This window comes from Amblyomma mixtum, chromosome 6 (assembly GCF_055824585.1).
Source record: "Amblyomma mixtum isolate Tamu chromosome 6, ASM5582458v1, whole genome shotgun sequence".
NCBI lineage: Eukaryota > Metazoa > Arthropoda > Arachnida > Ixodida > Ixodidae > Amblyomma > Amblyomma mixtum.
Genome location: NC_143017.1, coordinates 66,484,561 through 66,505,025, shown reverse-complemented (window position 1 = coordinate 66,505,025; position 20,465 = coordinate 66,484,561). Strand labels below are relative to the sequence as shown.

General features: G+C 48.2%; 1 protein-coding gene across 3 annotated transcripts in view; it reads left to right on the top strand.

The window, feature by feature from the left end:
* The window catches only part of LOC149339279 (uncharacterized), a 35,492-nt gene continuing 15,027 nt past the window's right edge, over positions 1-20,465 (top strand). Inside the window, exon 1 of one of the 3 annotated variants that reach the window (XM_089550449.1) lies at positions 1-97. In XM_089550449.1, the coding sequence (XP_089406575.1) occupies positions 91-97 (7 nt within the window). In that variant the 5' untranslated portion in view covers positions 1-90. Of the gene's footprint in view, positions 98-7,912; positions 8,164-9,123; positions 9,387-20,465 lie in introns of those variants that run through there. The other 2 variants (XM_089550447.1, XM_089550448.1) reach the window with 2 other exon arrangements.

Genomic DNA, 20,465 nt, shown 5'->3' with positions numbered 1-20,465 from the left:
GTCGGGTGTCTGGGAGCCGATCGAGCTCCGCAAGCCCATTGTGATCGGTGACTGCGAACAACCGGAGCCCGTCGACGTTTCGTGGAGGGCATGGCGGGTAAGTTGAACCGGCACTTTTCAAACCATACATTTAATCTGGAACTCGGGTTCATCTCGGCCTTAGGTTTCTTCTACCGAGAGTTTTAGTGAACAGTTAGTCGCGACTCTAGCAAACGAAAAAAAAAGGCTGGGTTTTATCTTTCCCTCTCCTTTTTTTTTTACATGGTATGCGTGCCCGATTAAAATTTATAACTACGGCCGTGTGAGTGCTCTGATAAAATATGCATCTATAATAGAGGGGATTTTAAGTATAACGTTTCCGCGCTTTGTGTTCAAGGTTCCAGACTGGTGATTATCCTTTAATCTCGAATCCGCTGCGTGTGACTATGCAGCATGCGCTGTAACCTTTCGTGAACAAACTTATACTTTATGAAGTCTCGCCGGGCAACATCCATATTCCACTCCTGTTCATTACACCAACGACTAACAGCAGCAGTTGGGATGTTAGATCCGCCGTCAGCACATCTGACAACGGCTTGGTGAAGCTGATCGAGGAAACAGTATTTAAGGTATCGACTCCGGAATAATTCTTATGTGTTTTTGTTTTCTTCTCGTTACGGTCTCAAAGCAGGCGCTTTTCAAGCGTTCCTGGAAACAGCAGGCCGCTGAAATACTTGAAAAAAAAAAAAAGGAATTCGTACATCAAACGATGCGTTTCTTTGTTCTTGTTTGAATTCCGGAACAGTTTTTGCGTGATGGAGTATTGCAGTCTTCGAGCTTGAACAAACGCAATTAAATAATTTTAGCAGCAGTTGTCTGGGAGCAGTGACCGCATAGTCTGTCGTGTCAGTGGTTATACGACGGCTGTCAGCGTGAGAAAGGACAAAGATATGCATACTATTCTGCTTTTATCATGAAACATAATGTACAGGGCCATTATGAAACCCGATGAGATAAAGCTGCGATAGCAGTTGTATTTACCTTGGATAATTGCTTTGAGGCTTTTGTAAAAGTCTAAAGAATGTTTTTACTCTGAGCCGATGCTTCACACACGCGACAGTATTTTTCTGGAGGATGAAAGGGGGTGGGGCTGGGTAAGGGTGGGGAAGCGGATAGAGGGTGGCAGTGGGTGGGTCAACAGTCCTCTAGTTAGGGAGGTGCGGTGGGGAGAGGGCTGGTGGGGGTAGGCTTCACTGGTTAGCCTTCGCAAAGACAACGCCGGAATGTTTGCCAAGTGCCACTGGTACTGCTTTCGCAGTAAAAAAGAGAATTGGTTCTGACAAAATGAAAGACGCAGTAACTCTCTCACTTCTCTTAGGGTGGAAGAGTTAACGAAAGAAGGCAGACACAAAGGTTCCGTAGTGGAGGGCTCCGGAATAATTCCGAGCTTCTGGGGATCATTAACGTGTACTGACATTCAAATGTCTGGATGGAAAACAGTTGGGGATAAGAGTTAATGGAGAATACCTAAGTAATCTGCGATTCGCTAATGACATTGTCTTGCCAAGTCACTCAGGAGATGAACCGCAAAACATGATCAATGAGTTAGACAGGCAGAGCAGTACTGTGGGTCTAAAAATTAATATACAGAAATCCAAAGCAATGTTCAGCGATCTCGGAAGGGCACAGCAGTTTACAATTGGTAGCGAGGCGCTGGAAGTGGTAAGGGAAAACGTCTACTTAGGGCAGCAGCGACCGCAAATCCGAATCATGAGAATGTAATAACTAGAAGAATAAGAATTGGGTGGAGCGCATTTGGCAGGTTCTCCCAGATCATGGATATATCAGCTTACCAAACCATGGTAAAAATATATAACAGCTGTATCTTACTGGTACTCACCTACGCGGCAGAAACGTGGAGGCTAACAATGAGGGTTAGGGTTAAGTTAAGGACAACGCAGCGAGCTATAGAAAGAAAAATCATAGACGTAACGTTAAGAGACGATAGAGGGCAGAGTCAGTCGGGGATTAAACACGGCTTAATGACCCTAGTCAAAATCAAGAGGAAGCAATGGGCTTATTTCTGCAGGGCATGCAATGCGAAGACAAGATAACCGATAGTCCTTAACGGTAACAGACTGGGGCGGCAGAAAAGTTATTTGGGCGGACGAGATTAAGAAGTTTGCAGGAGTGCAGCTGGCACGGGACAATGTTAATTTGGAGAGATATGAGAGAGGCCTTTGTGCTGCACTGGGCGTAACCAGGCTGATGATGATGATATCTCACAGCCCATGGGCGCCTTTTGCGTTTCGCCTTCATCAAGAAGCGGTTACTGCGGCTGGGATTGAACCCGCGTCCACGGGCTCAGCCGCTGACGTGCAAACTTCACACACCTCGTAAAACGTGACAGGCGGGCTAGTTGTTAATGATGCAGTAAAACGCGCAGCGCAAACTAGACAAAGGAAAGACTCGGGAGGCAGTGCCAAGAAAAATAGAGGGAGCGGCGCGCTCGCCAGAGGTGCTGTCATGTACCACTAAATGCACTTATGAAGAAAGGGATCGGCTCTGGAGCTTGTCATCCCATTGTTATCCATTTCTTCACTCTGCTGGCCCACACCCAAAATCTAAACTTCCGTACAGACTTCTTCGCGATCTGGAATTCGTCTACGGTCGTCTTCGACTGAACGCGATGTTTGCATACCGCTTCTTCTTCTAATGTCAAGCGGGCAATCCACGTTGTGACAACTGTGACTCACTTGAAAAAGTGTAGTACATTCTGTTACAATGCTCTCCTTGTGCAGACGAGCAAACTTCATGTCCAACATTCTTGGACAAAAATTTTGAATATTGGCAAATTGTAAGGTACTGTTATGGAAATATTGAAGGTAATGTGTAGCTAAATCTTTTAAAGTTTTTCCATCGTCGCGTTGAGCAATCAAGACTGCCATAGAAAACCAATAGAGGACGGTTTGGATGATGGCAATAACGTTAACCGCAAAAAAATTCAAGTCTGCCGACAAGAGATCTGCGGATATATTGATACTTATAATGAAATATTATAATACATGAAAAAATTGCGTTCATAAACTTTTTCCATTCAAAAATGCTTTTGTCCAGAATTGTTGTGCATGTACCGTGCATTAAATGGAGACTCTGACGTACGTACCGCTATCAATGAACAGTGCTTTGGGTCCCTCATAGTGATGCAAAACTATCGGAAAATTGACTATCCATAGTATCGATAGTTTTTTGGAAACTATCGATAGTGTAAAAAAACTATCGATAGTGCTACTATCGATAGATTATCGATAGTATTATCGATAGTCTACTATCGATAGTATTACTATCGATAGTACAATCGATAGTATTACTATCGATAGTACTACTAGCTATAGTACCGCTATCGATAGCAAGACTATCGATAGTGAGACTGTCGATGGTAAGACTATTGATAGTAACAATATTGCTATTATGCATTTGTTGGCCAGCGATATAACAAAAACATTTGCGATACCTGATTGGTTTGACGGTCTCGTGTGGCTTAATGTCCCGAAGAGACTCAAGCTATGAGGGATGCCGTAGTAGAGGTCTCCGTGTAAATTTCGAACAGCTGTGGTTCTTTAACGTGCACTGGGACAGTTCGGAAAAATACCTGGAACTACATCCGACGAAAGAACAAATAGCCCAAGTTGTGCTGGCTTGCTGACGTAACCGCTGCAGAAATGGTTTTCGCACACATGCTTCTCAACTAGGGCATTCGCACGCTAACATTTTATCCAGCAACTTTACGTAGGGAACATCTGCAGAGCACGCTGACGCGTAAGCCGCGAAAACGGGCGAGTCCTGTCAGTTACTCATACCATCACTTCCATACCACACACTTGGGAAACCAACTTTAGGATGCAGGTATGCGTAGTTGATTATATAGTATCGATAATACTATATATAACAAGTGTATCGATACGAATATCGATAGTACTATCAATAGAACTATCGATAGTACTATCGAGGGTACCATCGATAGTACTATCGATAGTGCTATCGATACTACTATCGACAGTACTATCGGTTTGGTTTTATGGGGTTTAACGTCCCAAAGCGATTAAGGCTATGAGAGACGCCGTAGTGGAGGGCTCCGGAAATTTCGACCACCTGGGGTTCTTTAACGTGCACTGACATCGCACAGTACACGGGCCTCTAGAATTTCTCCTTTTTTACCACTCTTTTTTACCATCGATAGTTTGATAGTGACTCAACTATCGATAGTATCGATAGTACTATCGATAGTTTTGCATTACTAGTCCCTCATCCTGCCCTGCGCACCTGAACTTTTTATCTGCCTATTTGAAGACATTGTACAATTGAAAAAACTTTAAAACCTTATTGCATTTCCTTTGGTATACACGCCGTGTACTGAACTCTGTCTGCCGACATGAAGAACATCGTACTTCTTCGCTAAATTTAAAACTCTCCTGCACTCTCATCTGATGCTATGCGCCCCAATGCATTGACCGCATATTTTTATTCCATTTCAATTCTTTTATTTCACTATTCTGTGCATCATTTTCGTTAAGCCTTTCTCTCCCGAAACCCTCCACAACGCAGGGTAGAATGTTAGCGCTATTTCAATGACTGCTTCGTAAATCTTCTGTCTTTAAATTGGAGCTTCTCTGAGCGCCTCTCAAAGGAAAGCACGAGTACTACGAGTGCATGCAACGCCCTCCCGCATGTTATCCGCACCCATTACACTTTATCAAGTGCCTCTGTAATGTAAAAGTTTCGCATTACAGTCTGGTACATGACCAGGGACAAATGCATTGGGGAGTGACCGGATGACGTGACCAAGATCTTCCTCTGCAATTCTGCCACGCACTATTTGGCTACCATTCGCGATAAATACATGCGGGGTGTTTCAGGGAAAAGTGAGTAATTTTTAAAAATATGCTTTTTGAGGTAAGAATACAGCTTTTGCGGCATAGTATTAAAGTGTTGGCGGGCACCTGAAAACCGGCTAATCGTCTTGTGAGCTGATCAACTAGTTTCTAATAATTATCTTTTTTGCTATTAGAGCTAGCACGTGGTTGCAATTAGATATTTGTAACTGGCTACTAGTAAAAGCCATATCAGTTTTTAGAATTTCGAAAACGCGATTACAGTCGGTGCTGTGGAAAATTGCTTAGCCTTCTCGGAAACACCCTGTATTCCCGGCCGGGCTTTAACTTGAGGGCCGCCTTTTTCGACAGCAGCTTAACCAATTTCAAAGACTGCTGCAAAATGACCGCTAAAATAGAATTCGTTTTAGTTCTGAATATTTTATCATAAATTGCCAAAAATATCAGAACCACGAAGACTTTTCAGTTTCAAGTTAACTCTTGCAGCTCTGTAACTTGGGTGCAAAAACTGGCATCAAAATTGTCGAACTGCACCTACTATTGCCCTTACAGTGCAAGAAATCCCATCGAAATTCCGTGAGTAAGACTTTCGCACACTTACGTAACTGGCGTAACAATTTCACATACCACGTTGTTGTTGTTGTTGTTGTTGTTGTGACTGAAGGAAGGATGGAAGGGAAAGTGCTCGGGCCTGCCCACTGGGCAGGGCTGAGCCACAATCGCTGCCACGTGCAGACAGAGGAGAGTTCAAAAGATGTGAGAGGAAAGACTGAAATATAGAAAGACGCGCGTTGCAACCGCGTCCGCTGAAGCGACGACGCCGGTTGTAACAGATACCCCTCCTCCACGTAGCCGACCCATACCATGTAAACTGATATCTCAAACTAAACATATCTCTAACCTGTCTGGTTTCAACGCTATAACAGGTTTAGTTTTTAGAATCCTTGTATTTGTTTTTGTTGCGGACATTGGGGGGGGTGAGATTATTCAGTATTTCGGAATAGCGGCGTTCATGATGCGCACATAAGGTCTTAAGACTGGGTGACGTGGCGGGGTTCAGCCAGGGTCAGCAAACCCTGCCTACATGCTCTATGTCGGAGGCGAAGGCTCATAAGTCGTAACTAGTCCCTCATAACTAGCGATATGTGGCACTACTTCATGCGCCGCCATTGTCAGTAGGAAATGGTAATTTTCTGGTGTACATCACATGAAGGTCACTGAGTTAGGTTTGGTTTACGGGGTTTAACGTCCCAGAGCGACTCAGGCTACGAGGGACGCCGTAGTGAAGGGCTCCGGAAATTTCGACCACCTGGAGTTCTGTAACGTGCACTGACATCGCACAGCACACGGGCCTCTAGAATTTCGCCTCCATCGAAATTCCACCGCCGCGCCCGGGATCGAACCCGCGTCTTTCGGGTTTGCAATGAAGTGAAGTAGCAGTCACTGACCATAGTCGAAAAAAGAAAGACGTTTCGAAACCCGTACGGGTTTCTTGTTCACAGTGAGCAGGACAAGCATTTACGGACAAGACGTGGTCACCAAGATTCGTCAGGATATAAATTCGCCACCGCCCTTGTCCTACTCACCGTGAACAAGAAACCCGTACGGGTTTCGAAACGTCTTTCTTTTTTCGACTATGGTCAGTGACTGCTACTTCACTTCATTGCATCACCATGCCTGAACAGACGGATTTCCGTCGAACTCTTGACTACATGAACTATCAGAGCATTTACGGACAAGACGTGGTCACCAAGATTCGTCGGACATAAATTCGCCACCGCTCTTGTCCTGCTCACCGTGAACAAGAAACCCGTACGGGTTTCGAAACGTCTTTCTTTTTAAGACTATGGTCAGTGACTGCTACTTCACTTCATGGCATCACCATGCCTGACCAGACGGATTTCCGTCGAACTCTTGACTACACGTCTTTCGGGTTTATATAATGACTTCGTGTTAAATGCCAGCCCCCAAGAGGAGACCAGTGTTACGTCATTCATAAGGCACAGCTTTAACTGTATGGTTTAGATCGCCGTCACTAACCCTTCTCTGTTTCCCATGATTATTCGTTTTGTACAAATATTCGCAAAAGTTGCGAGTAATCACGCAAACGTTCGATTCGAATTCGACTCGGTTTCAAAAAATATACTATTTGCACGCCCCTACGGACATGCACAGTTAAGAGATCGTGTTTAAGATTTTGAACTGGGCAATTTTTGAGGATGGCTCAGTGATTAAGGCGCTCGTCTAGTGAGCCGGAGTGCCAGGGTTCGAATCCGACCGTGGTGGCTGTGTTTCGATGGAGGCGAAACGCAAAAGGCGCCTGTGCGCAGTGTGATGTCAGTGCACGTGAACACTGGATCTGAACATCGGAACCGAAGGGAAAATCGAACTTCTAGCGCACCTAATTCGCAGTTGGCTTAACTACGAAAACCGGCCATAAATTTTTAATTCCACGAAGTACAGTCGCTTAGGTAACATTAAAAGTGAAGTGTGGCAATGGTATGACTGCTGATTTATTGATGCCGTGAGCGGGTAGTCAAGCGTGAGTGCTACCAAATCCATGATTACTAATTGCTTTCTCTCAGTCGGAGAGGGCGCTGGCTGATCGTTCCTGGAGCGCGACTAGCTATAGCCTAGCTGGCTGCTATACTGAGCGAGATTCGCGAGTTTGGGCTAAACCTGTCCTGCGCACAAAAAAACGACAAAATATCACACACGACCGCAAGTATGTCGTGTTTTCGCAGTTAACGCTGTTTCTAGTGCTAAGTAGCCATGACCTCTGCGTGCGTGCGCGCACCGGAATTCGTTCCGTGCCGGGCATCCGCCAAGCCTCCCGCACGGGCGTATACATTCAGGGGAGCAGACTGCGTTGTGTGCCGTCAGCTGTCAGTAGCGTATTTTCCGGCTTGCACCGGCTCGGCAGCGATGGAGCACTACGGCGCACACGGCAGCAAAAAGAAGAAAAAAAGTACGAGTCTATAGGCACGCCCGGCCGCCTGTGTTTCCGCATGGACCTCGTTAGGTCGCGTTCTTTTTTCCTGCCCCGACAGAAGCCATTAGGTCGCGACCACGGACGCCGTAGCACTCGCCGACCCTCTGTTTACAGCTTGTCGATTCCACGATTACGCATATGCGTAGTTCATGCATGTGCGCCGCACGCATTTCACTCGATGCGAGTTCTCGTCAGCGTGCAATTGGGCGCCACGGTATATCGTCCCCTCCAGCTCATCGAAGGCATGTTGTTCGTGCTGACATTATCTGATGGCGCCTATACACACGGACAAGAACCAGGGTAAGCGACGGAACATGGTTCCCCCGCATGTTGATGTGACTTCAGTGGGATTTCATTCATTCATTCATTCATTCATTCATTCATTCATTCATTCATTCATTCATTCATTCATTCATTCATTCATTCATTCATTCATTCATTCATTCATTCATTCATTCATTCATTCATGTGTTCTGGGCTCGCACGAGCAAATTCTAAGTTCGGTCTCTTTTTATCTGGTGTAAAGCTCTTTGACGTCACCCTGGTGGTCTTGGTTTAGTTTGGTTTATGATGGTTTAACGTCCCAAAGCGACTCAGGCTATGAGAGACGCCATAGTGAAGGGCTCCGGAAATTTAGACCACCTGGGGTTCTTCAACGTGCACTGACATCGCACTGTACACGGGCCTCTAGAATTTCGCCTCCATCGAAATTCGCCGCCGCGGCCGGGATCGAACCCGTGCCTTTCGGGTCAGCAGCCGAGCGCCGTAACCACTGAGCCACCGGGGCGGGACCCTGGTGGTCTCATTACCGAGCCGTATGCATTAAGAACTGGGACATTTTCCGCTTCGCATAGGTTTTGTCATCGTGCCTCCCAAAAAAGAAGCGAAATAAGGGAAATGAAAAACGAGAGCGAAGAGACAAGTTTTTCCATCTTGTGGCTTATATAATACACCCCCCGCCCCCCCTTTAGCCCTTAAGTATGGCTTCGTATTATGTACAGTAGGTTCTAAATCATTACCGTGGTGCAATTTCACTTCTAGCTTCTAGAGTTCGGGTTAAACGCAAAAGTGTATTTGTATAATGGAAATAAAAAAAAAAGGGACCGGGGAAGGGAAAGTTAGCTCAGATTTTATGCTGACGCGAATGCTTGCACAAGCGTTTGCACTTCGAGCGTAAGCAAAATTCCTCGTTACCGTGAGCGCGAGTGGCAACCAGAGGATCTTATAACTTTTCCACGAACACGAGAAAGCCGATCGAGGCAGCCGTCTGGAGCCCGCGACGCACCTTTGCGCGGCACGTATTACAAGAGCTCCTTGTTTGCAAACAGCTACAGCTGTTCCCTCTCCGCCCACGCCCACTTTGCACGAAGAATCCCCGCGTTCTGGGCCGACCGAACGCGTCTCTGTACTCCGGCGCAATTAACGACGCAGCGTGACGACACCGCGGCGCATCGATTGAAATCTATCGACGACGTGACGGAAGCACGAACGGCGACGTTCGCAAAGTTCGTTCGGCATGCGACGTAAGTGGAAACCTCGAACCCTTCATTCGTTCTGCGCATGCATCTCGCTTGAAAATCGCGCTTAACGCCGCCTGTACAGAGCAGGGATCTGTGACGGCGTTCGTCGCGCGACGTGTACCGGCGTGAAATACGAGCCCGCTTTTGTTGACCTTCGTTCGGTATGCCCGCAATGTGCCGCCTCCAAACAGGCTTTGACGCTAGAGGAATGCATGGAGGTGCATCTGTCGCCGCACTGCCATTGGACCGCTTTCACGGGTTGTCTGTTTAGCTCTGATGTAGAGCAGAAGAAACGATCACAGAAACTCGACGCCGTTTCACTCATGCGTGTTTGTGCATGTGTGTGAATGGATGGATGGAAACAACTTTATTTGAGAAAAAAAAAAAGAGAAATCTTCCAGCTTGGTCCTCTATGTGTGTGTATGTAGGTAGAGAGGGCTCGTAACGTATTGCTCATCTTCCCATTGTTTCTTCATTTTTTCAGAATCTTCTGTCACCATTCGCATTAGTACACAGTTACTAACAAACTGCATATCACTGATAGCGAGACCGGCTTTGAATATAAGCTTATGCTCTTATTTCTTCTTTCATTACGCCCTTTGTTATTCATACTATCCTCACGTTTAGTGCGAAAGCAGTACTTCACTAGCAATCCTGAAAAAGCAGGTGTACCTTAGAAGTGCGCTCGGGTACCTGCAAAAATAAAATAAATATTGCCGCGTCCGGGTATCGAACCCACGGCGGCGCGAACGGATCAGCTTCGCTAGCCTCTGCACGAGAGCGCTATGTTATCGCCGCAATTTTTTTTCTTTCATGGTATTTATTCTACATGGTTATGTACAGATATAGGAGTCCTTCTTCGGTCTTTTACAAAAAGCCACACAGTGCTAATTCCGAAAACTACTGATGAAGGAAAACTGCGCTCCGTAGAAGGCTATAGGCCCATTACATTGGAAAATGTGGATTACAAAATTTTTGCTAAAGTCTTATCAAATCGGCTGCAATTCGCGATGTCGGTACTCATTGGATCTCATCAGACATGTGGTCTAAGAGGCCGCTCCATTCAAAGTAATGTTCACACTGCGCGTACAATTCTTGAATATTCCTCCAGGTCTCATGAGCAGCTTGCTCTGCTTCAGATCGACCTTGCGAAAGCATTTGACCGTGTTCGCCATGAATTTCTGTTTTCACTTCTGGAGCGAGCAAGCGTGGGGTCTACTGTACAGACGGCCAAATCTTTGGCTGGCGTGCGCGACGGCCGCTTTTTCTGCGCTCCTGCGCTTTACAACGAAGCAAACTTGGGGAAAGCTCAATATTAGGCAAGGGTTTAGTGAGCCTCTGCTTAAATTTGATATCTTAGCAAGTTTGAGCCGTCATAAGCTGCAGGAGCACGGAAAACGCGGCCGTCGCGCACGCCAGCTAAAGATTTGGCCGGCTGTACTTATGCTATCGCCGCAACCGATAACGCCTTGTGCTTAACTTCCAAACTGGCTGGTTGGTTGGCCTCAAATAGAATGGCACATACCCACTACGGGGGAGTGGCCAAGACACAGGCGGTGAACTGCTGGAAAGAAGAGCGTTTATAGAGGTCCAAACTCTTGCGCTGGGCAATGCACGTCGTCGTCTTCATCAACTTCCATGCGTATCTGTTTTTTAAAACTGGCGTCGTCGCTTCGGCGGACGCGGTTTCTTTCAATATTTCCTCTCATGCCTCTTTTAAACTCTCCTCTGTCTGCACGTGGCAGCGATTGGGGCTCACCTCGAGCCAGTGGGCAGGCCCGAGCAATTTCCTTTTTATCCTTCCTTCAGTCACAACACTACTAAGACGTGCCATGAGATGGCAGACACGAAGATCCAGTGTTGCGCCATCGCTTTTTTTACAGCATTTTTTTTACACAGACTCATGCTGCTCTTTCAATAGGCTAAAGATTTTCAGTATATTTCTGATAACTCTCATGTCGCTGGAGTATATAGCCAACCGAAACCGTCTTGTCGTTAACCTTCTAACCAGTGCAGGGTAATGTCGGAGCCCTTGGATCCGCTCTACTGCACACGTGTCAACGCCTCAGAAACAAAGCTCGCGTGTTCGTCACTGCACAAACAAGCTGCTTTAGTCATAGTGCTTTAGTGTCAACGCCTCGAGAACAAAGCCGGCGGGTTTCTTCGTTTTGACGGCTGTTTTGGACGCACCGCTATCGTTTCACTGTGTGACCTCTGTCAGCTATTTTATTTTAGAGCGCAGCTCTCAGGCGCCCGTTATTGTTATTTTTGCCTCTGAAGCGATAGCACATGCCACGGCGCCCGTTCCTGGCTTGCTCGTCGTCGTCATTGTTGGCGTAAGCGGCAGAGCTATAGCAAAGCGAAGAGTACGGCGAAAAGACATAACTACAGCAGAATTTTGAAAAAAAAAAATTGGCTGTGGTTTTCATTTGCGAAAGCAAGAGCTGCATGTCTACGCTTGTGGCCGACTCGTGCTCACTCGCTCTTTGTGCAAAGTCTACGCGCCGACGACTTTCGCCGTCTCCAGGCTCAACGATTAAACCGGCCAAAGGCCTCTTCCTTCTTTTCTCTGGACGTGCAGCCCGCTTTTAATCCGTTTCTTCTGCACGCTGCCTCCTCCGGGTATCGTTGCGCCTCGAAAGTCTGGCTTCTCGTAAAGATGCTGAGCTTGACGCTTCTTCTTCGGTTGCCGCAGAGTGCAAGCGACCTCGTTTAGCTCCATCGGCGAGCCGCCGTGTCTCGAGCCTTCTTGCACGTTCTTCCTCCGTTTCCTTGGCACGTCGTCTACGCAGCGTCTCATTCCGACGCTCTCGAGAACTCAAACCGGTCTCTTCCGCAGTGGAAGAGTCACTCTGGGACGTGGCACGACTTCTAGCTGCATCTTCGTTAGACGCTTCTCGAGTCGTGCGGCGCGCTATTCTGCCGTCTCTTGAGCGCGTTGTCTCTTCCTCGCTTCGTTCTTTCGTTGTTGCCTCTCTTTCGCGCTCTCCATAATGATTACAGTCCACGGTTGTTGTTGCGACTGAGAGAAGGATGAAAAGGAAAGTGCACGGGTTGCCGACTGGTTCAAGCCGAGCCACCACCGCTGCCACGTGCAGATAGAGAAGAGTTAAAAGATAAGAGGAAAGAGTGAAAGAAAAGACGCGCGTCGCAACAACCGCGTCCGCCGAAGCGAGAGAGAGAGAGAAAAAAACTTTATTGCTGGAAAAGAAGGGTTCCTGGATGCTTAGCAGAAGGGCCAGGTGGCCGTTAGCTGATAGCTGGCGGCGACCTCTTCGGCGCGCTCGATGGCTCCTGCCTGGACGGCGGGTTCCGAGCTACGCAGCAATTCTTCCCAGGCGTCTGGTTGGGGAGCTTCCATAAGAGCTTCCGGAGGAGAATCCTCCGGGCAGTCCCATAGCATATGATCGAGGGTGGCAGTGCTACCGCAGTGGATGCAGGTGGGGCCTATGAAGTCGGAGTAGATGTGGGCGTAAATGTACGGGCTCGGGTAAGAATGGGTTTGAAGTCTTCTTCAAGCCACCTCTTGGTGTCTGGAGAGTGTCTTGTGCGGGGCAGGACAGGTTCTTCTAGAGAGTTTGTAGAATTGGATAATGTCGTGGTACGAAATTGTTGCACCCGAAAAGTATGAGGACGGCATGATGAAGGAAATGATTGATTTACTGGCCGGAGTGCTAGAATGTAAGATGGCGTGCAGCCGAACGGTGCATCTCGCCGGCACGAGAGTCGAGCTCCATTCGGAGGAACTTCGGCGTCATCGTCCTCGGCGGCTGGTGCTGCTCCTGCTGCGTAAGGCCGCTGCTGCTGCTACAAAATCACTGCCTCTATCTCGGGTCCCCCTCCAAGAGAGCCCACCGCTCGGCCTACAAAACCTCGAGCGTGTTGGTGGGCTGCTTCGTTCCTTGGTTTCCCTGAATAGGCAAGAGTCCATACCAGTTCTATCTCTCGTTAACATTTGTGAGAATGCTTCTAGCTATTAGGGATATTCTACTGCGCGGGAAGTTGCCTGTGACACTCTTTGAATCACTGACAATGATGTCAGCGTCAGTATTTGCTATGGCCAAGGCTATGGCCGCTTCTTCTGCTTGATCCGCGTACTTTACCGCGACCGAGGCCGCAGAGATGCACTCGCTTCTTCCTCCTAAGAATTTGGATGCGCAGATGGCGAAGGTCCCTTGACTGAAATTATAATCGGCTGCATCGGTGTATACTGCTCCAGGGTGATTGAGGTATTTTCTATGCAGAGCCCGCGCTCTGGCTTGTCTTCTGCCATCGTGGAAGCCCGGTAGCATATTTTTGAGGAGCTGTTTGGTGACTAGTTTGTCGCGCACTCCTCGTAGTAGAGGGCCCGGTCGGTTAGACATGGGTTCAGCGTTTACGCCTATTCGATCTAGAATCTCTCTTCCCGCTGTAGTGTTGGCCAGACTTTGGATGTGCATCGCCTTGTGTGCAGTGATGAGTTCTTCTACAGTGTTGTGTATATCCAAGGATAAAAATCTGTCCGTGGGCGTGTTTCTAGGAAGCCCTAGACCAGCTTTATAAGCTTGTCTGAGAACCTGTTTAATCTGTCGATGTCCACCCTAACTAGTTTGAGGTATGGTAGAGAGTAGGCGAATCTGCTAATGACGAATGCATGTATAAGGCGACAGTTGTCGGCCTCCTTTATACCGCTCTCTTTAGAAGTGATTCTTAGAATGAGCCTGACTATCTGGTTGACGGTTGTTTCCAGACGGCTGATTGTAATGTTGCTCTTACGATTATTTTGAATGAACAGACCTAATACTCAAATGGTGTCGACCTCCTGTAGCGGCAGACCTTCAAGGTTCACCTCTATGGTGTTTTCTCTATCTTTCTTCTGTCTGATTAGAAGGAGTTCAGACTTGGGTTGAGAACATGCGAGTCCTATGCTACTCGCGTGTCCTGGACTACTTGTACCGCGTTCTGAAGAGTTTCTTCTATGTGAGCGTCGGAACCATTCGCCACCCATAGGGTAACATCGTCCGCATAGATTGTAGTACGACGTAAGTCCTCTATGACGTTTAGCTTGCTAGGCAGCGATATGAGTGATAGGTTGAAGAGAAAGGGTGACAGGACGGAGCCTTGCGGCGCGCCTCTATCTCCCAGTTCTACCCTATCCGACCTGATTCCCCCGATTAAAAGTTCTGCCGTTCTTCTCGATAGGAAAGAGCTGACATACTTGTAGGTTCTGGCACCTACATTTATGCTCGAGAGGCCTCTTAGAATTGCTCCGTGCGATACGTAGTGTAGTCGAAGGCCTTTTCTAAGTCAAGTCCAAGAACGGCTTTGGTGCCGGTTTTATCCGGGGGATCTATGACGACGCTATACAACTGGAGCATGAGGTCTTAGGTGGTTAGGTGGCTCCTGATACCTATATCATAGTACTGGGTAATAAGTCATTATCCTCAGCATAGCCTTGCAATCGGGTCATGATCACACGCTCCATGAGTTTGGCTAAGCACGAGTTAAGGGATATGGGTCTGAGGTTGTCAGTGCTGAACCTTTTGCTCTGTTTAGGAATAAGCTTGATCCTCACGTGTTTTCATGACTGAAGCAGCTCTCCTTTACGCCAATATCCATTCATTAAACCGGTAACTTCCGAGATATATTTACGATCTAGATTTCGCAGCATCTTATTCGTTACTCCGTCCGGTCCCACGGCTGATGTTGTGCAAAGGTGACCGATTGCAGCCCATGTCTCGGCGTCCGTTATGTCTCTGTCCAGCTCCTCGTTGAGAGGACCCGTGTAGCTGTTAAGGGCGTCGCTTTTAGACGTGTTCGTCTGGAGTTCCGGAGTTCGTCCAGAAGCTCCGCGTCTGTTCCGGGGAATAAGTGTATGATTTCGCTCATGTGAGATCTGGTAGTAGATTTGTTGGGTGGGATCTAAGAGGTGGAGCCAGGCCCTTTTGTTGCTAACTGACCATTTAGGCTGTCGCATATCTGGCTCCATTGTTGCCTAACTAGGTCGGATGAATGGGCTTCGATCTGTCTCTGTAGTTTGGTTGCCTTTAGCTTAAGTGCCCTGTTATGTTTTTGTTTTTTCCATCTATTGAGGATGCTTTTGTGCGCTTCCCAGAGATGTGGAAGCTTGGAGTCAGCCTTCGGCTGATCTTGCGTCGCTTCCACCTCCTTGGTCGTCTTGCGCACGTCATTTTTAAGCTGCTCTACCCAACTGTCTAAGTTTCCGATGTTAGTAGGAACGGTCTCTTCTCTGAGTTTTATAAAGTTATCCCATTCCATGAGCGTAGTACTTGTTTGAATTGACTGGTGTGCGGACGTATGAATCGAGATTGCTTTGATGCAGTGATCGCTCCCTGCCGTACTTCCGGTGTTACACCATTTGGCTTGAGTTGTATTCTTGGTGAAGGTCAAGTCGAGTGTGGTATCCCTGCTGGCGCTGTTGCCTATCCGCGTATAGGAGTGCGGATCATTAAGTAAAGTGAGGCCGAGATCGCGTGAAATTTCCCATAGCTTCGTGTCTTTCTTGGTGGATTTAAAGTATCCCCATTCAACATGTGGTGCGTTAAAGTCTCCGAATACGAGGAGTTGCGCTTCTTTAGTGAAGTGCATAGTCTTACGCAATAATTGTGGGACTGCTAGCCTTTTATCTTGGGGAGAGCTGTACACATTAAGTATGAAAAGATTTCTGTCTCCTTTTTTGCGAGGAACAACCTCTATCAGAGTGTAATTAGCGGTTATGCAATCGAATCGTGCTGGATAGCCGTGATGTTTCTCTGTCCTAGGATAGCGGTTAATTGTTTCTTTTTGGCGTCTGCGCCTTTCTGCATAAAGCTTTTGAATCCCGCTAATTTGGTTTCTCTATTCACCTGGAGCGCTATTACGTCCGGATTTTCTTCAGTATTCTGGATTAGAAGCTGCAGGTGATCCTCCTTGGGAACGAAGTGCCTGCAGTTCCTCTGCCATACGCTAATTCTCTGCGGGCGGGGGGCCATATTGCCCATGAATTGGTTGCATTCCGTCTATAGTAATCCTGACCGCTAGGTTGGCCATTTCTTTCTTAACTTCGTCTATGTAAAGGTATTGAATTCTGCCAGTGTAGCGGTGAATTTGGCATCTAGACGTTCTAGATCGGCCTTTCTGTCGGCCTCCATTTTGGCAAATCTGTGGTCCACATTGTCGACTAAGTCTGCTACCGTGGTTTCGGTTTTTTTTTTCTTGGGAGGTGCGAGAAGACTATCTGCCATCGAATTGGCCGGCCTTTTAGGTGCAGATGCCATCTCCACGTCCATAGCCTTATCTCCTAGCTTATCTTCTTGCTTGGGAAGAGTAGGAGGTGTGTATTTGATCACTGAGGGGCCTAATGGGGAAGGTGATTTGGGTTTAGACGGAGTACTTGTGGTTGAAGACTGCTGTAGCACTGCCTTGTATGATTTTGGTTGATTTAAATGAGTTACGGCATGCTGGCCTATTTGCTTCCTCAGCTCCTCTATTTGTGACTGTAAGCTCTGGTTATGCTTTCGAAGCAAGTGAGGTTGCATGTATGTTGTTCTCCCTGCTTGGGCTGAGCGTGGTTGACTCCACATCTGCGGCTAGTTCGCGGAATGGCTGTGGGCAGACGTCCATGCGGTGTCCAACCTTCCTATAGTTGAAACAAGCTTTCACTCTGTCGTGGTAGGGATAAGCGACTTGATCGAACATCAGATATCTGATGGATCTCGGGAGCTGATTTCCCGCAAATATGATGAAGTGGCTGGTCTGCCCCATTCTTCGCGCGTGTATGATGTCCATGTCGGGATTTCGGGCTCGAAGTTCCGCTAGGATCTCCTCGTCCGATTCTCTAGTGTAAGCGTTGAAGACGATACCTCTGACAGAATCTTCTGGCTTTGGTACATAGGGCTTAACTTCGAAGAGTTGTACCGCCATCTCGAAAGATGTCAGGCGACTGTAAGCTTGCATATTTGGCGTGCAGATGGTCAGAGGGCTGTTCGACGGATGTACTCTGAACCTATCATTCTTGACTGTCTCCGCTGGAGGCAGTTTTAGCGCAGTGCAGATGGCTTCGGCAATCTGGATGCAGTCTTCAGATCGACTGGCGTTCGTGGTCGCCGATTATGTAGTCGTCTTGCGGGAGTTCCGGCAGCGGTTTGCCTCGAAATAGAGGCGGCGAACGCGGCTTGGGTGTAACATAGTTTCCATCCTTGGACGCCTTGCTGTGATCCGAGTGACGTCCCGGCCCGTCAGCGTCTGCTGCTTGCCTATTTTTCCTGCATTTCTTTTGTGCGTGCGACGAGAGCCGCGGGGATCCATACGTCATCCTAAAGCTTTGCCTCCGTTATAGCTTCGCCTTCTACGGCATGGATAATCTTGCGTGACCGTACTCGGCACCGGCGTCGCCGTTAGGCCTAGCCGACTCAGTCGATGCCGTAGTCGTAGCTATGCCTAGCTGCCAACACGGCGTCCGAAAAATGTTTCCGTCGATAATTCGGCAAAGGCCCACTTGCATGGTAGCGAGAGGTACCCACGGAATCCGGATGGTGTTCCGCTTCGTCTGGTACCAGTCTTGGGTCAATGCACTGTTTGGTTTCGCCGTGGTAGCGATAATTTATGGAACCCATGCGAAGCGCGTCCGCATGGCTCGGAGTCTATTTCCTCCCCGCCGAAGCGAACACGCTGGCTTAAACGACAGATGACCCCCCCCCCCCCCCCCTACAATCCACAGCTGTTGTGTTGTTGTTGTTGCGACTTAGAGAAGGATGAAATGGAGAGTGTACGGGCCTGCTGACTGGCTAAAAGCTTGTTATGCTTGGTTTGACGTCACGGCTGTCGCAGTTCGCGTACAGTGCATTGGGAGCACCACGATAACGGTGGAGGCGTTCGGCCGTCCACACACCGCCTGTACGGAGGTGGAGGAGGAAACGAAAATCGGCGCGGTCGAACTCCCAGCCTTTCTGCGTCTTCTAGCAGCAGCCTCACTCTCTTCTCCTTCCATGGTGATTGCGCACGTCTATTGTTTTTGTTGTTGTCATTGCGACTGAGAGAAGGATGAAAAGGAAAGTGCACGGGCCTGCCGACTGGCTCAAGCCGAGCCACCACTGCTGCCACGTGCAGATAGAAGAGAGTGAAAGATAAGAGGAAAGATTGAAAGAGAAAAAAGACGCGCGTCGCAACAACCGCGTTCGCCGAAGCGGACGCTGGCTGAAAAAAACAGATAAGCGGCCTTAGCCCCCGCACCACGCCTATTCTCTGGCAAGCTATACGAGGTCTGTTAGAAAAGTATCCGACTTTGTTTTTTTTTTACGAACACCTGATGGATTTGAAACAAGCACGCTTGCACCAGCCTACCTTGAACCTTCGTGCGCATGCACAAATTTTTTCTCGTCTGCCGATAGCGTCAGTCACTGGCACGCAGCGTTTGAGTGAGGCAGTGCGCAGTGCTCTCGTCGGTTTTTTATTGCAAGGAAAATGGCGGAGCGACAGGAGCAGCGCTACTGCATCAAATTTTGCCAGAAACTAGGTGACAGCCAAGTGGAAACCATTCGGAATATTCATACGGCTTTCGGGGACAATGCTATGAGCAGCACACAGATTAAGCAGTGGTACAATTGGTTTAAAAAATTAAATACGGCCGCACATCGGTGCAGAGAGAGCCACGCTCCGGTCGGCCATCAACATGCCGAAATGACCAGGTCATTGCCGAAGTGAACGCTGTGGTGACGCGGGACCATCGTGTGACTATCCGAAAAATTGTGGAAGAGGTGGACATCACCAATTTTTCTGCACATTCCATTATCACCGAAAATTTGGCCATGGAGAAAGATGCGGCGAAATTCGCGCCGAATCTGCTCATGGTGGAGCAAAAGCAGCTTCATGTTGAAGGCTCACAGGATATGCTGGATTCCACACAGTGACCCCGACTTCATCAACACCATAATCGCTGGTGATGAGTCTTGGGTGTACAGGTACGACCCGGAAACTAAATCCCAGTCGTCACAATGGCAGCATTCCACGTCACCAAGACCAAAGAAGGCCCGCCAAGTGCGCAGCAATGTCAGAGTGATGCTGACTGCTTTCTTTGACTCCCTCTGTGTGGCTCACCACGCGTACGCACCCCACAAAGTATAAACATTGACCAAAAGAATACTACAGGGATGTCCTCCGTCGCCTGCGTGGTGCTATGCGGCGCAAGAGGCCGAAGTTGAGGTCAACAGGAAATTGGCGCATCCATCATGACAATGCTCCTGCACATTCCTCGCACTAAATACACACTTTTTTCGCGGAAAACCAGACTGCTGTAGTTCAACAGACTCCTTACTCTCCTGATATGGCCTCCTGTGACTTCTGGCTGTTTCCCAAAATCAAGAGGCCATTGAAAGGAGCGCGATTTCAGACAAGGGAGGACATTATGGCTGCAATGACAGCTGAGCTAAACTCCATTCCGAAAGGGCCTTTTCGGAATACTTCCAACAATGGCAGCACCACTGGGAGAAATATGTGGAGTCCCAAGGAGACTACTTTGAAGGTAATTAGGTTTCCAAAGCTCCAGTTATGCTACTTTTTTTTTTCTTCGGCAAAAGGTCGGATACTTTTCTAACAGACCTCGTATAATGAGGACGGCTATATAATGCGCGTGCCACGCCTATTGGTGTGTTGCAACTGAGAGAAGAATGAAAAATTGGAGGCTTATCAAGGTTAAGCCCAGTGGATGCGAAGCATGTTAAGCAGCTGCCGCAGTGTGGATGGGGCTAAGTAACGGAGACGTGGTTTTAGGTTAATCGTCGTACTTTATTCTTTGCAGCCCGACAAACACACTCTTATGGTCCGTAAATGCATGACTTGGTTTGCACGTCACTTCTTGACCGCATACACACCCGGCGCAAACACGCTGGCGCGGTTGCGGGCACAGAGACTGACGCGACGGCGGGCGCGCGCCGCTTCATCCCTGGCGTGACGTCACATATCACGTGATGCAGCGATGGTGGCGCCGCCGCCGCGTCGCGCGCGACGGCGCGAACCGAAGCGTGGAGGCCTCCGCCCATGGAGGAAAAAAAACTAAGGAGGGAGCATGACGTCACGCGGCCAGCGTTCGCAAGCCGAGTGTTTTGA